We start from the raw sequence: 12,609 nt of genomic DNA, 5'->3' as shown, positions 1-12,609 counted from the left end.
TGGTGTACAGAGCGTCACTCACTGTGTTAATGTATGGTGTACCCGTACAGAGCGTCACTCACTGTGTTAATGTATGGTGTACCCGTACAGAGCGTCACTCACTGTGTTAATGTATGGTGTACAGAGCGTCACTCACTGTGTTAATGTATGGTGTACCCGTACAGAGCGTCACTCACTGTGTTAATGTATGGTGTACAGAGCGTCACTCACTGTGTTAATGTATGGTGTACAGAGCGTCACTCACTGTGTTAATGTATGGCGTACAGAGCGTCACTCACTGTGTTAATGTATGGTGTACAGAGCGTCACTCACTGTGTTAATGTATGGTGTACAGAGCGTCACTCACTGTGTTAATGTATGGTGTACCCGTACAGAGCGTCACTCACTGTGTTAATGTATGGTGTACCCGTACAGAGCGTCACTCACTGTGTTAATGTATGGTGTACAGAGCGTCACTCACTGTGTTAATGTATGGTGTACAGAGCGTCACTCACTGTGTTAATGTATGGTGTACAGAGCGTCACTCACTGTGTTAATGTATGGTGTACAGAGCTTCACTCACTGTGTTAATGTATGGTGTACAGAGCGTCACTCACTGTGTTAATGTATGGTGTACAGAGCGTCACTCACTGTGTTAATGTAGTGTGGTGTACAGAGCGTCACTCACTGTGTTAATGTATGGTGTACCCGTACAGAGCTTCACTCACTGTGTTAATGTATGGTGTACCCGTACAGAGCTTCACTCACTGTGTTAATGTATGGTGTGTACAGAGCGTCACTCACTGTGTTAATGTATGGTGTACCCGTACAGAGCTTCACTCACTGTGTTAATGTATGGTGTACCCGTACAGAGCGTCACTCACTGTGTTAATGTATGGTGTACAGAGCGTCACTCACTGTGTTAATGTATGGTGTACAGAGCTTCACTCACTGTGTTAATGTATGGTGTACAGAGCTTCACTCACTGTGTTAATGTATGATGTACAACGTACAGAGCTTCACTCACTGTGTTAATGTATGGTGTACCCATACAGAGCGTCACTCACTGTGTTAATGTATGGTGTACAGAGCGTCACTCACTGTGTTAATGTATGGTGTACAGAGCGTCACTCACTGTGTTAATGTATGGTGTACAGAGCGTCACTCACTGTGTTAATGTATGGTGTACAGAGCGTCACTCACTGTGTTAATGTATGGTGTACAGAGCTTCACTCACTGTGTTAATGTATGGTGTACAGAGCGTCACTCACTGTGTTAATGTATGGTGTACAGAGCGTCACTCACTGTGTTAATGTATGGTGTACCCGTACAGAGCGTCACTCACTGTGTTAATGTATGGTGTACAGAGCGTCACTCACTGTGTTAATGTATGGTGTACAGAGGGTCACTCACTGTGTTAATGTATGGTGTACAGAGCTTCACTCACTGTGTTAATGTATGGTGTACAGAGCGTCACTCACTGTGTTAATGTATGGTGTACCCATACAGAGCTTCACTCACTGTGTTAATGTATGGTGTACAGAGCTTCACTCACTGTGTTAATGTATGGTGTACAGAGCTTCACTCACTGTGTTAATGTATGGTGTACAGAGCGTCACTCACTGTGTTAATGTATGGTGTACAGAGCTTCACTCACTGTGTTAATGTATGGTGTACCCGTACAGAGCTTCACTCACTGTGTTAATGTATGGTGTACCCGTACAGAGCTTCACTCACTGTGTTAATGTATGGTGTACAGAGCTTCACTCACTGTGTTAATGTATGGTGTACAGAGCGTCACTCACTGTGTTAATGTATGGTGTACAGAGCTTCACTCACTGTGTTAATGTATGGTGTACCCGAAAAGAGCTTCACTCACTGTGTTAATGTATGGTGTACCCGTACAGAGCTTCACTCACTGTGTTAATGTATGGTGTACAGAGCTTCACTCACTGTGTTAATGTATGGTGTACCCGTACAGAGCGTCACTCACTGTGTTAATGTATGGTGTACCCGTACAGAGCGTCACTCACTGTGTTAATGTATGGTGTGTACAGAGCGTCACTCACTGTGTTAATGTATGGTGTACCCGTACAGAGCGTCACTCACTGTGTTAATGTATGGTGTACAGAGCTTCACTCACTGTGTTAATGTATGGTGTACCGTCACCACCAGAGCGTCACTCACTGTGTTAATGTATGGTGTACAGAGCGTCACTCACTGTGTTAATGTATGGTGTACAGAGCTTCACTCACTGTGTTAATGTATGGTGTACAGAGCGTCACTCACTGTGTTAATGTATGGTGTACAGAGCGTCACTCACTGTGTTAATGTATGGTGTGGTGTAACAGAGCGTCACTCACACTGTGTTAATGTATGGTGTACAGAGCGTCACTCACTGTGTTAATGTATGGTGTACAGAGCGTCACTCACTGTGTTAATGTATGGTGTACAGAGCGTCACTCACTGTGTTAATGTATGGTGTACAGAGCGTCACTCACTGTGTTAATGTATGGTGTACAGAGCGTCACTCACTGTGTTAATGTATGGTGTACAGAGCGTCACTCACTGTGTTAATGTATGGTGTACAGTTAATGTATGGTGTCACTCACTGTGTTAATGTATGGTGTACAGAGCTTCACTCACTGTGTTAATGTATGGTGTGTCACTCACTGTGTTAATGTATGGTGTACAGAGCGTCACTCACTGTGTTAATGTATGGTGTACAGAGCGTCACTCACTGTGTTAATGTATGGTGTACAGAGCGTCACTCACTGTGTTAATGTATGGTGTACAGAGCGTCACTCACTGTGTTAATGTATGGTGTACAGAGCGTCACTCACTGTGTTAATGTATGGTGTACAGAGCGTCACTCACTGTGTTAATGTATGGTGTACAGAGCGTCACTCACTGTGTTAATGTATGGTGTACAGAGCGTCACTCACTGTGTTAATGTATGGTGTACAGAGCGTCACTCACTGTGTTAATGTATGGTGTACAGAGCGTCACTCACTGTGTTAATGTATGGTGTACAGAGCGTCACTCACTGTGTTAATGTAGGTGTACAGAGCGTCACTCACTGTGTTAATGTATGGTGTACAGAGCGTCACTCACTGTGTGTGGTGTACAGAGCGTCACTGTGTTAATGTATGGTGTACAGAGCGTCACTCACTGTGTTAATGTATGGTGTACAGAGCGTCACTCACTGTGTTAATGTATGGTGTACAGAGCGTCACTCACTGTGTTAATGTATGGTGTACAGAGCGTCACTCACTGTGTTAATGTATGGTGTACAGAGCGTCACTCACTGTGTTAATGTATGGTGTACAGAGCGTCACTCACTGTGTTAATGTATGGTGTACAGAGCGTCACTCACTGTGTTAATGTATGGTGTACAGAGCGTCACTCACTGTGTTAATGTATGGTGTACAGAGCGTCACTCACTACACTGTCACTGTGTTAATGTATGGTGTACAGAGCGTCACTCACTGTGTTAATGTATGGTGTACAGAGCGTCACTCACTGTGTTAATGTATGGTGTACAGAGCGTCACTCACTGTGTTAATGTATGGTGTACAGAGCGTCACTCACTGTGTTAATGTATGGTGTACAGAGCGTCACTCACTGTGTTAATGTATGGTGTACAGAGCTTCACTCACTGTGTTAATGTATGGTGTACAGCGTCACTCACTGTGTTAATGTATGGTGTGCGTGTACAGAGCGTCACTCACTGTGTTAATGTATGGTGTACAGAGCGTCACTCACTGTGTTAATGTATGGTGTACAGAGCGTCACTCACTGTGTTAATGTATGGTGTACAGAGCTTCACTCACTGTGTTAATGTATGGTGTACAGAGCTTCACTCACTGTGTTACTCATGTATGGTGTACAGAGCTTCACTCACTGTGTTAATGTATGGTGTACAGAGCGTCACTCACTGTGTTAATGTATGGTGTACAGAGCGTCACTCACTGTGTTAATGTATGGTGTACAGAGCGTCACTCACTGTGTTAAATGTACTGTGGTGTACAGAGCGTCACTCACTGTGTTAATGTATGGTGTACAGAGCGTCACTCACTGTGTTAATGTATGGTGTACAGAGCGTCACTCACTGTGTTAATGTATGGTGTACAGAGCGTCACTCACTGTGTTAATGTATGGTGTACAGAGCGTCACTCACTGTGTTAATGTATGGTGTACAGAGCGTCACTCACTGTGTTAATGTATGGTGTACAGAGCGTCACTCACTGTGTTAATGTATGGTGTACAGAGCGTCACTCACTGTGTTAATGTATGGTGTACAGAGCGTCACTCACTGTGTTAATGTATGGTGTACAGAGCGTCACTCACTGTGTTAATGTATGGTGTACAGAGCGTCACTCACTGTGTTAATGTATGGTGTACAGAGCGTCACTCACACACTGTGTTAATGTATGGTGTACAGAGCGTCACTCACTGTGTTAATGTATGGTGTACAGAGCGTCACTCACTGTGTTAATGTATGGTGTACAGACTCACTCACTGTGTTAATGTATGGTGTACAGAGCGTCACTCACTGTGTCACTGTGTCACTCACTGTTAATGTATGGTGTACAGAGCGTCACTCACTGTGTTAATGTATGGTGTACAGAGCGTCACTCACTGTGTTAATGTATGGTGTACAGAGCGTCACTCACTGTGTTAATGTATGGTGTACAGAGCGTCACTCACTGTGTTAATGTATGGTGTACAGAGCGTCACTCACTGTGTTAATGTATGGTGTACAGAGCGTCACTCACTGTGTTAATGTATGGTGTACAGAGCGTCACTCACTGTGTTAATGTATGGTGTACAGAGCGTCACTCACTGTGTTAATGTATGGTGTACAGAGCGTCACTCACTGTACAGATGGTGTACGTCACTCACTGTGTTAATGTATGGTGTACAGAGCGTCACTCACTGTGTTAATGTATGGTGTACAGAGCGTCACTCACTGTGTTAATGTATGGTGTACAGAGCGTCACTCACTGTGTTAATGTATGGTGTACAGAGCGTCACTCACTGTGTTAATGTATGGTGTGTAGCGTCACTCACTGTGTTAATGTATGGTGTACACACTGTGTTAATGTATGGTGTACAGAGCGTCACTCACTGTGTTAATGTATGGTGTACAGAGCGTCACTCACTGTGTTAATGTATGGTGTACAGAGCGTCACTCACTGTGTTAATGTATGGTGTACAGAGCGTCACTCACTGTGTTAATGTATGGTGTACAGAGCGTCACTCACTGTGTTAATGTATGGTGTACAGAGCGTCACTCACTGTGTTAATGTATGGTGTACAGAGCGTCACTCACTGTGTTAATGTATGGTGTACAGAGCGTCACTCACTGTGTTAATGTATGGTGTACAGAGCGTCACTCACTGTGTTAATGTATGGTGTACAGAGCGTCACTCACTGTGTTAATGTATGGTGTACAGAGCGTCACTCACTGTGTTAAATGTACAGAGCGTCACTCACTGTGTTAATGTATGGTGTACAGAGCGTCACTCACTGTGTTAATGTATGGTGTACAGAGCGTCACTCACTGTGTTAATGTATGGTGTACAGAGCGTCACTCACTGTGTTAATGTATGGTGCTTTACAGAGCGTCACTCACTGTGTTAATGTATGGTGTACAGAGCGTCACTCACTGTGTTAATGTATGGTGTACAGAGCGTCACTGTGTTAATCAGGTGTTAACTGTGTTAATGGTGTACAGAGCGTCACTCACTGTGTTAATGTATGTGTAAAACTCACTGTGTTAAGTATGGTGGTTCACTCACTGTGTTAATGTATGGTGTGTACAGCTTTCACTCACTGTGTTAATGTATGGGTGTACAGAGCGTCACTCACTGTGTTAATGTATGGTGTACAGAGCGTCACTCACACTGTGTTACATGTCATCACTGTGTAAATGGTGTACAGAGCGTCACTCACTGTGTTAATGTATGGTGTACAGAGCGTCACTCACTGTGTTAATGTATGGTGTACAGAGCGTCACTCACTGTGTTAATGTATGGTGTACAGAGCGTCACTCACTGTGTTAATGTATGGTGTACAGAGCGTCACTCACTGTGTTAATGTATGGTGTACAGAGCGTCACTCACTGTGTTAATGTATGGTGTACAGAGCTTCACTCACTGTGTTAATGTATGGTGTACAGAGCGTCACTCACTGTGTTAATGTATGGTGTACAGAGCGTCACTCACTGTGTTTACCACAGAGAGCGTCACTCACTGTGTTAATGTATGGTGTACCCGTACAGAGCTTCACTCACTGTGTTAATGTATGGTGTACAGAGCTTCACTCACTGTGTTAATGTATGGTGTACAGAGCGTCACTCACTGTGTTAATGTATGGTGTACAGAGCGTCACTCACTGTGTTCGCAGGGTGAACGCTGCACTGGTGATGGAGGTAGGGAGGTTGAGGCCTTTGGTGATCTCACGCCATATTTTCTTATTGATGACCTCCACTAAGCCGCCTTTTTCTGTGACCAGCTTGTAGAGCGTGTACAGATCCAACACCTGCTTGGCCATGATAGGAATACGATTCACTGGAGTCCCTGTCGAGACAAAACACAATATCCACAATCAATGCTATTAACTTCAGTCCATCGATAGAGAGGGTTTCCTCGCTAGCTGTGGCTTATAAGGCCAGTCAAACAGCTGACAGCTGGGTTAACGAGACATAATTACTTTTTGAAAAACGTTTGACACGGTATTTTTATTAAAGAGGCAATCTGTGTTTGCTACATCCTATTTTTTGGACTTTGATACATGTACAGTATGTACCCATTGATTTGGAAGAATATAACTTTAAACAAAGTAAATGCAAACACACTGTATAGCTTTAAAACAGGGTTAAATGCGACAGACAACAACTAATAACAGCAGACTACATGTTGTATCTTTGATACACTAAGAGACGTATAATGAGGAATTATGATACTAGAACTGGGATGAACCTTACGAAGGGATAAAGGGCAGACATTTTGGGGTCAGGTAGTTGGTCAATCACGCAAAGGCTGCGATAAGATATTGTGTAAAAAAAAATAATGCATTTGAATCATTTATCTACACTGTATGTTTGTTAGCCAGTTATAGAGTAATAATTCCATACATTTTTCAAATTAATTGCCAATATGTCAATATTACACCTGGCGACCGTGTCAGCGTGCACTGCGCTCGGACCACCACAGGAGTCACTAGTGCGCGATGGGACAAGGACAACCCCGCCGGCACCCCCCTAAACTGGACACCGCTGGGCCAAGCTCTCAGTCTCATTGACCACCAAATGTTGCTACATTTAGACAGCTAGCCACTTAATATAACTAGTTTTCTCAAAATGTATGTTAGCTAGGTAAGTTAACCATGTCATTAATTCAACTCCGATTTGCTGTCAACATCAGGATATGATTTGAGAGTACTACTTAGCTCCAAAAGTGTTTATCATAGCATTGACTGTATGCTGACAGGGAATTCAGAGCCAATCAGTGGCTAGCTACATGACAGATATCATTTTACCTGATTCATGTGTAGTAATTGTAATGACAGTCCACTCATGTGCTCAATATTGTATAGTTAAAAACACAATCAGAACTCTAGTTCACGGTTTACATCTGATCCAGCTATTCCAATCAAAAATAATCTGGTGCTTGGATTTGAAGCAGTTTTAACTTTTCAGGCTTCTGACTAGAGCTTATGGTGGATAAATAAGATAGTTTACTCAGTCCGTTTACCGTTGTAAAAAAGAGTCAAGGTTCCTGTCTGCGTAAGTGCGTCGTTTCCTCTCTAAGGTGCCCATGGTTCCTCCATAACATCTGGAATGCTAACGTCAGAGAGGGGAACAACTGGCTCTGGTCTACTTGTTGTTCCGTCCCGCTTGCCCCACCCGCCCCAACTAGACATTTTTTGCCAGTGAGATCTCGCCCTGGGGCGCCCCGCCGCCAGGCGTGAGGCAATAAGTCGACCAGAGTGGCCCCGCCCCGATCAGAAAAACTAAGGGACTGGGGTGTCTCGCTTTCTCTACGATGTGAGTACAGCTACGACCAGAAGAGACGTTTACATGGCAGGTTAGGAGAATTAACATGGCAGGACAGGATAATTAACATGGCAGGACAGGATAATTAACATGGCAGGTTAGGATAATTAACATGGCAGGACAGGATAATTAACATGGCAAGTTAGGATAATTAACATGGCAGGACAGGATAATTAACATGGCAGGACAGGATAATTAACATGGCAGGTTAGGATAATTAACATGGCAGGACAGGATAATTAACATGGCAGGTTAGGAGAATTAACATGGCAGGACAGGATAATTAACATGGCAGGACAGGATAATTAACATGGCAGGTTAGGATAATTAACATGGCAGGACAGGATAATTAACATGGCAGGTTAGGAGAATTAACATGGCAGGACAGGATAAATAACATGGCAGGACAGGATAATTAACATGGCAGGTTAGGATAATTAACATGGCAGGACAGGATAATTAACATGGCAGGTTAGGATCATTAACATGGCAGGACAGGATCATTAACATGGCAGGTTAGGATAATTAACATGGCAGGACAGGATAATTAACATGGCAGGTTAGGATCATTAACATGGCAGGACAGGAGAATTAACATGGCAGGACAGGATAATTAACATGGCAGGTTAGGATCATTAACATGGCAGGACAGGAGAATTAACATGGCAGGTTAGGAGAATTAACATTGCAGGACAGGACACTTGGGTTACGGTTGGGTAAGGGGGCCTCCTGTGTGGTGCAGTGGTCTAAGGCATCACAGTGCTAGCTGTGCCACTAGAGATCCTGGTTCGAGTCCAGGCTCTGTTGCAGCCGGCCGCGACCAGGAGACCCATGGGGCGGCCCAGCGTCGTCCAGGTCAGCCGAGGTCTTGGCTGGCAGGGATGACCTTGTCCCATCGTGCACGGTCACCAGGTGCACTGTCTCTCCTCTGATACATTGGTTTGGCTGGGTTCCGGGTTAAGTGGGCATTGAGTCAAGAAGCAGTGCAGCTTGGTTTCGTTGTGTTTTGGAGGATGCACGGCTCTCGACCTTCGCCTTTCCTGAGTCTGTACGAGAGTTGCAGCGATGAGACAAGACTGTAACTACCAATTGGAAACAACAAAATTGGGGTGAAAAACAGGTTAAAAAAAAGTTTGGGTAAAGGGTTAGCTAAAATGCTCACCTAACCTACCACGAAATGTCACTTCCTGTCGTAGCTGTACACCCTCTAATCACAACCATTGCACAGTAAGACCTTCGGTGGCCAGTTGGACTTATGCTGAGAGTGATTACATTTCTCACGCATATATTTTAGGGTGGTTCTGGGAATTAAACCCAATATCCTGGTTCAATTGCAGATTGCCCCTTAATGCATTCTCTGGAATCAAACTGTAGTTATGTTATCGAAGGGATGTTTTAGTGGATCAAACTGTTATTTTACACACAAAGAATTATGAGCCTTCACCAAAGTATATGGAACAGAATGTTCTACGCTTTCTTGTAATATGAGAACAATGACAATAAGTTGTGGAAACATCAGGAAATAGTCGGCACCAGAAACAAGGCAAATGATGTCACTACGCTATTTGATTCATCTTTAAAAGGAAATAACTCAAATATAAAATTGAAATAACTAACATTCTGATATTTACAGTGAAAACATTAAAACAGCAGAATTACATTTATATTGTACATGTGGTATTTAAATACACCTGATCTATGAAAATAACATGTGGTATTTAAATACACCTTATCTATGAAAATAACATGTGGTATTTAAATACACCTGATCTATGAAAATAAAATGTGGTATTTAAATACACCTGATCTATGAAAATAACATGTGGTATTTAAATACACCTTATCTATGAAAATAACATGTAGTATTTAAATACACCTTATCTATGAAAATAACATGTGGTATTTAAATACACCTGATCTAGGAAAATAACATGTGGTATTTAAATACACCTGATCTAGGAAAATAACATGTGGTATTTAAATACACCTGATCTAGGAAAATAACATTAAACGAGACTTTCAGCTCTGTGGTATTGAAATACACCATATCTATGAAAATAACATGTGGTATTGAAATACACAGTATCTATGAAAATAGCATGTGGTATTGAAATTCACCGTATCTATGAAAATAACATCGTTTTAAACAAGACTTTCAGCTCTTCGACCACAAACTGACTGGCTATTCAAACTGACCTCATCGTCTTTTGTTTTCGTTCCACTCAGGTCTTAATTAGCAGGGTAAAAGGAGGTAGGTAATCATTTGTACTGTGTAGTTTAATGCCCCGGCTGTAAAGAGGGACAGGTCGGCCCTTTGTGAGCAGCCTGACGCTGAGATAATTAACCTGTATTTTGCTGTTAGAGCTCCATTGTGCCCATCGGATTTACTATAATGACAATCAATACCTGCAGAAATATAGTGGAAACAACAGCAGCAAGCAGCGCAGGGCTGTAAGAGAGGAGGAGAGGAGAGGGGGAGGAGAGGAGAGAGGGAGGAGAGGAGGAGAGGAAGGGGAGAGGAGAGGGGGAGGAGAGGAGGAGAGGATAGGGGGGGAGGAGAGGGGAGGAGAGGAGGAGAGGATAGGGGGAGGAGAGGGGAGGAGAGGAGAGGAGAAAGGGAGGAGGAGGAGGAGAGGAGAGGGGGAGGAGGGGAGGAGAGGAGAAAGGGAGGAGAGGAGAGAGGGAGAGAGGAGGAGAGGAGAGGGGGGGAGGAGAGGAGGAGAGGAGAAAGGGAGGAGAGGAGAGAGGGAGGAGAGGAGGAGAGGAGAGAGGGAGGAGAGGAGGAGAGGGGGAGGAGAGGGAGAGAGGAGAGGGGGAGGGAGGAGAGAGGGAGGAGAGGAGGAGGAGAGGGGGAGGGCGAGGAGAGAGGGAGGAGAGGAGGAGAGCTGGAGCACAGCGGGGTGCAGCAGGGGAACACAGCACAGTGGAGGTAAAGACTAACTGGAGGAAAGTTTAATCTGACGTTTCATATATAGTTGGGTAATACCAGACTGGACTTCTGGGACCGAGAGAGACAGGAAGTCTTCCTAGAGAATAGAGGAGGTTTAGGGAGGAGACATGGTTTAGGAACAGAGTTGTAGGGCGTATTGATGTGGTATTGAATGAAATGTCAAGTTGACAGTTTCATGACTGACTAGACGGAGTTCAAAACCATTGACAGATGTTCTATGGTTTCACAGTAACAAACTACTGGATTTAAAATCAGACAAAACATTGTACTGAGCTCATTTTTATAAACAGGTTTGCTATACACATGTTACAGCACAGGTTATTCACATTATTCAAGTGACTTGAATAGCAAACCTATAGAGAAATCAACAGAGGAATAAGAAGATTTATACACAATAACAACTGATGTGCTCAGGAAAAAACCTATGTACCTCTGATCATTCAACCGCTTTAACTGCCTGGTGTGTTAAGAGTCAATGTAGTGATTCTTAATGCAGGCGGTGCTGCTACAGATCCAGCAATGGGTCAATGCAACTGACTGTCAGATAGTAGTTATTCAGCAACCAAATTAATAAGATTTCCTTCATCACAGGCTTCCTGTAGGACGATGAGCATCGCTGCAGTGAATCAATGATACTAAACAATGACTGGATCAATACAGGGACATGCTGGACTCACCATGTGATGTCACTATCACCGAAGACTCTACATTAAATATAGGGGGAGTGAGGGAGTGTACTGTGTGTGTGAGAGAGAGAGAGTCAGAGACAGAGAGACAGAGAGAGAGAGAGAGCAAAGGTAATTCAGTTCCTATAATTTATTTGACTATGTCTCTTCCTGTCACACCCTGTGTACCTCTTCCTGTCACACCCTGTGTACCTCTTCCTGTCACACCCTGTGTACCTCTTCCTGTCACACCCTGTGTACCTCTTCCTGCCACACCCTGTGTACCTCTTCCTGTCACACCCTGTGTACCTCTTCCTGTCACACCCTGTGTACCTCTTCCTGTCACACCCTGTGTGTCTCTTCCTGTCACACTGTGTACCTCTTCCTGTCACACCCTGTGTACCTCTTCCTGCCACACCCTGTGTACCTCTTCCTGCCACACCCTGTGTGTCTCTTCCTGTCACACTGTGTACCTCTTCCTGTCACACCCTGTGTACCTCTTCCTGTCACACCCTGTGTACCTCTTCCTGTCACACCCTGTGTACCTCTTCCTGCCACACCCTGTGTACCTCTTCCTGCCACACCCTGTGTACCTCTTCCTGTCACACCCTGTGTGTCTCTTCCTGTCACACCCTGTGTACCTCTTCCTGCCACACCCTGTGTACCTCTTCCTCTTTAAGCTGTACACTCCACAGAGCTGGGCTTTAGAAATTGCCATTGCCTAAAGAAAAAAAAATAAGCAAACACGTTTGGTGTTCGTCAAAAAGGCATGTGGGAGACTCCCCAAACATATGGAAGAAGGTGCTCTAGTCAGATGAGACTAAAATTTAGCTTTTTGGCCATCGAGGAAAACGCTATGTCTGGCACAAACCCAACACTGCTCATCACCCCGAGAACTCCATCCCCATGTTTTTCGTCGGCAGGGACTGGGAAACTGGTCAGAATTGAAGAAA

At 44.1% G+C, this 12,609-nt stretch overlaps 1 protein-coding gene across 4 annotated transcripts in view; it reads right to left on the bottom strand.

Moving 5' to 3' along the window:
- The window catches only part of LOC112249411 (AT-rich interactive domain-containing protein 3A), a 141,066-nt gene that overhangs the window by 23,058 nt on the left and 105,399 nt on the right, over positions 1-12,609 (bottom strand). For all 4 annotated transcript variants that reach the window (XM_042320218.1, XM_042320216.1, XM_042320217.1 and 1 more), the window contains one exon: positions 6,380-6,563. In XM_042320218.1, coding sequence (XP_042176152.1) covers positions 6,380-6,563 — 184 coding nt within the window. The remainder of the gene's footprint in view (positions 1-6,379; positions 6,564-12,609) is intronic.

The sequence above is a fragment of the Oncorhynchus tshawytscha genome, linkage group LG04, assembly GCF_018296145.1.
Source record: "Oncorhynchus tshawytscha isolate Ot180627B linkage group LG04, Otsh_v2.0, whole genome shotgun sequence".
Lineage (NCBI taxonomy): Eukaryota > Metazoa > Chordata > Actinopteri > Salmoniformes > Salmonidae > Oncorhynchus > Oncorhynchus tshawytscha.
The sequence above is the reverse complement of the archived record's forward strand: the minus strand, read 5'-3'. Positions and strand labels throughout refer to the sequence as shown.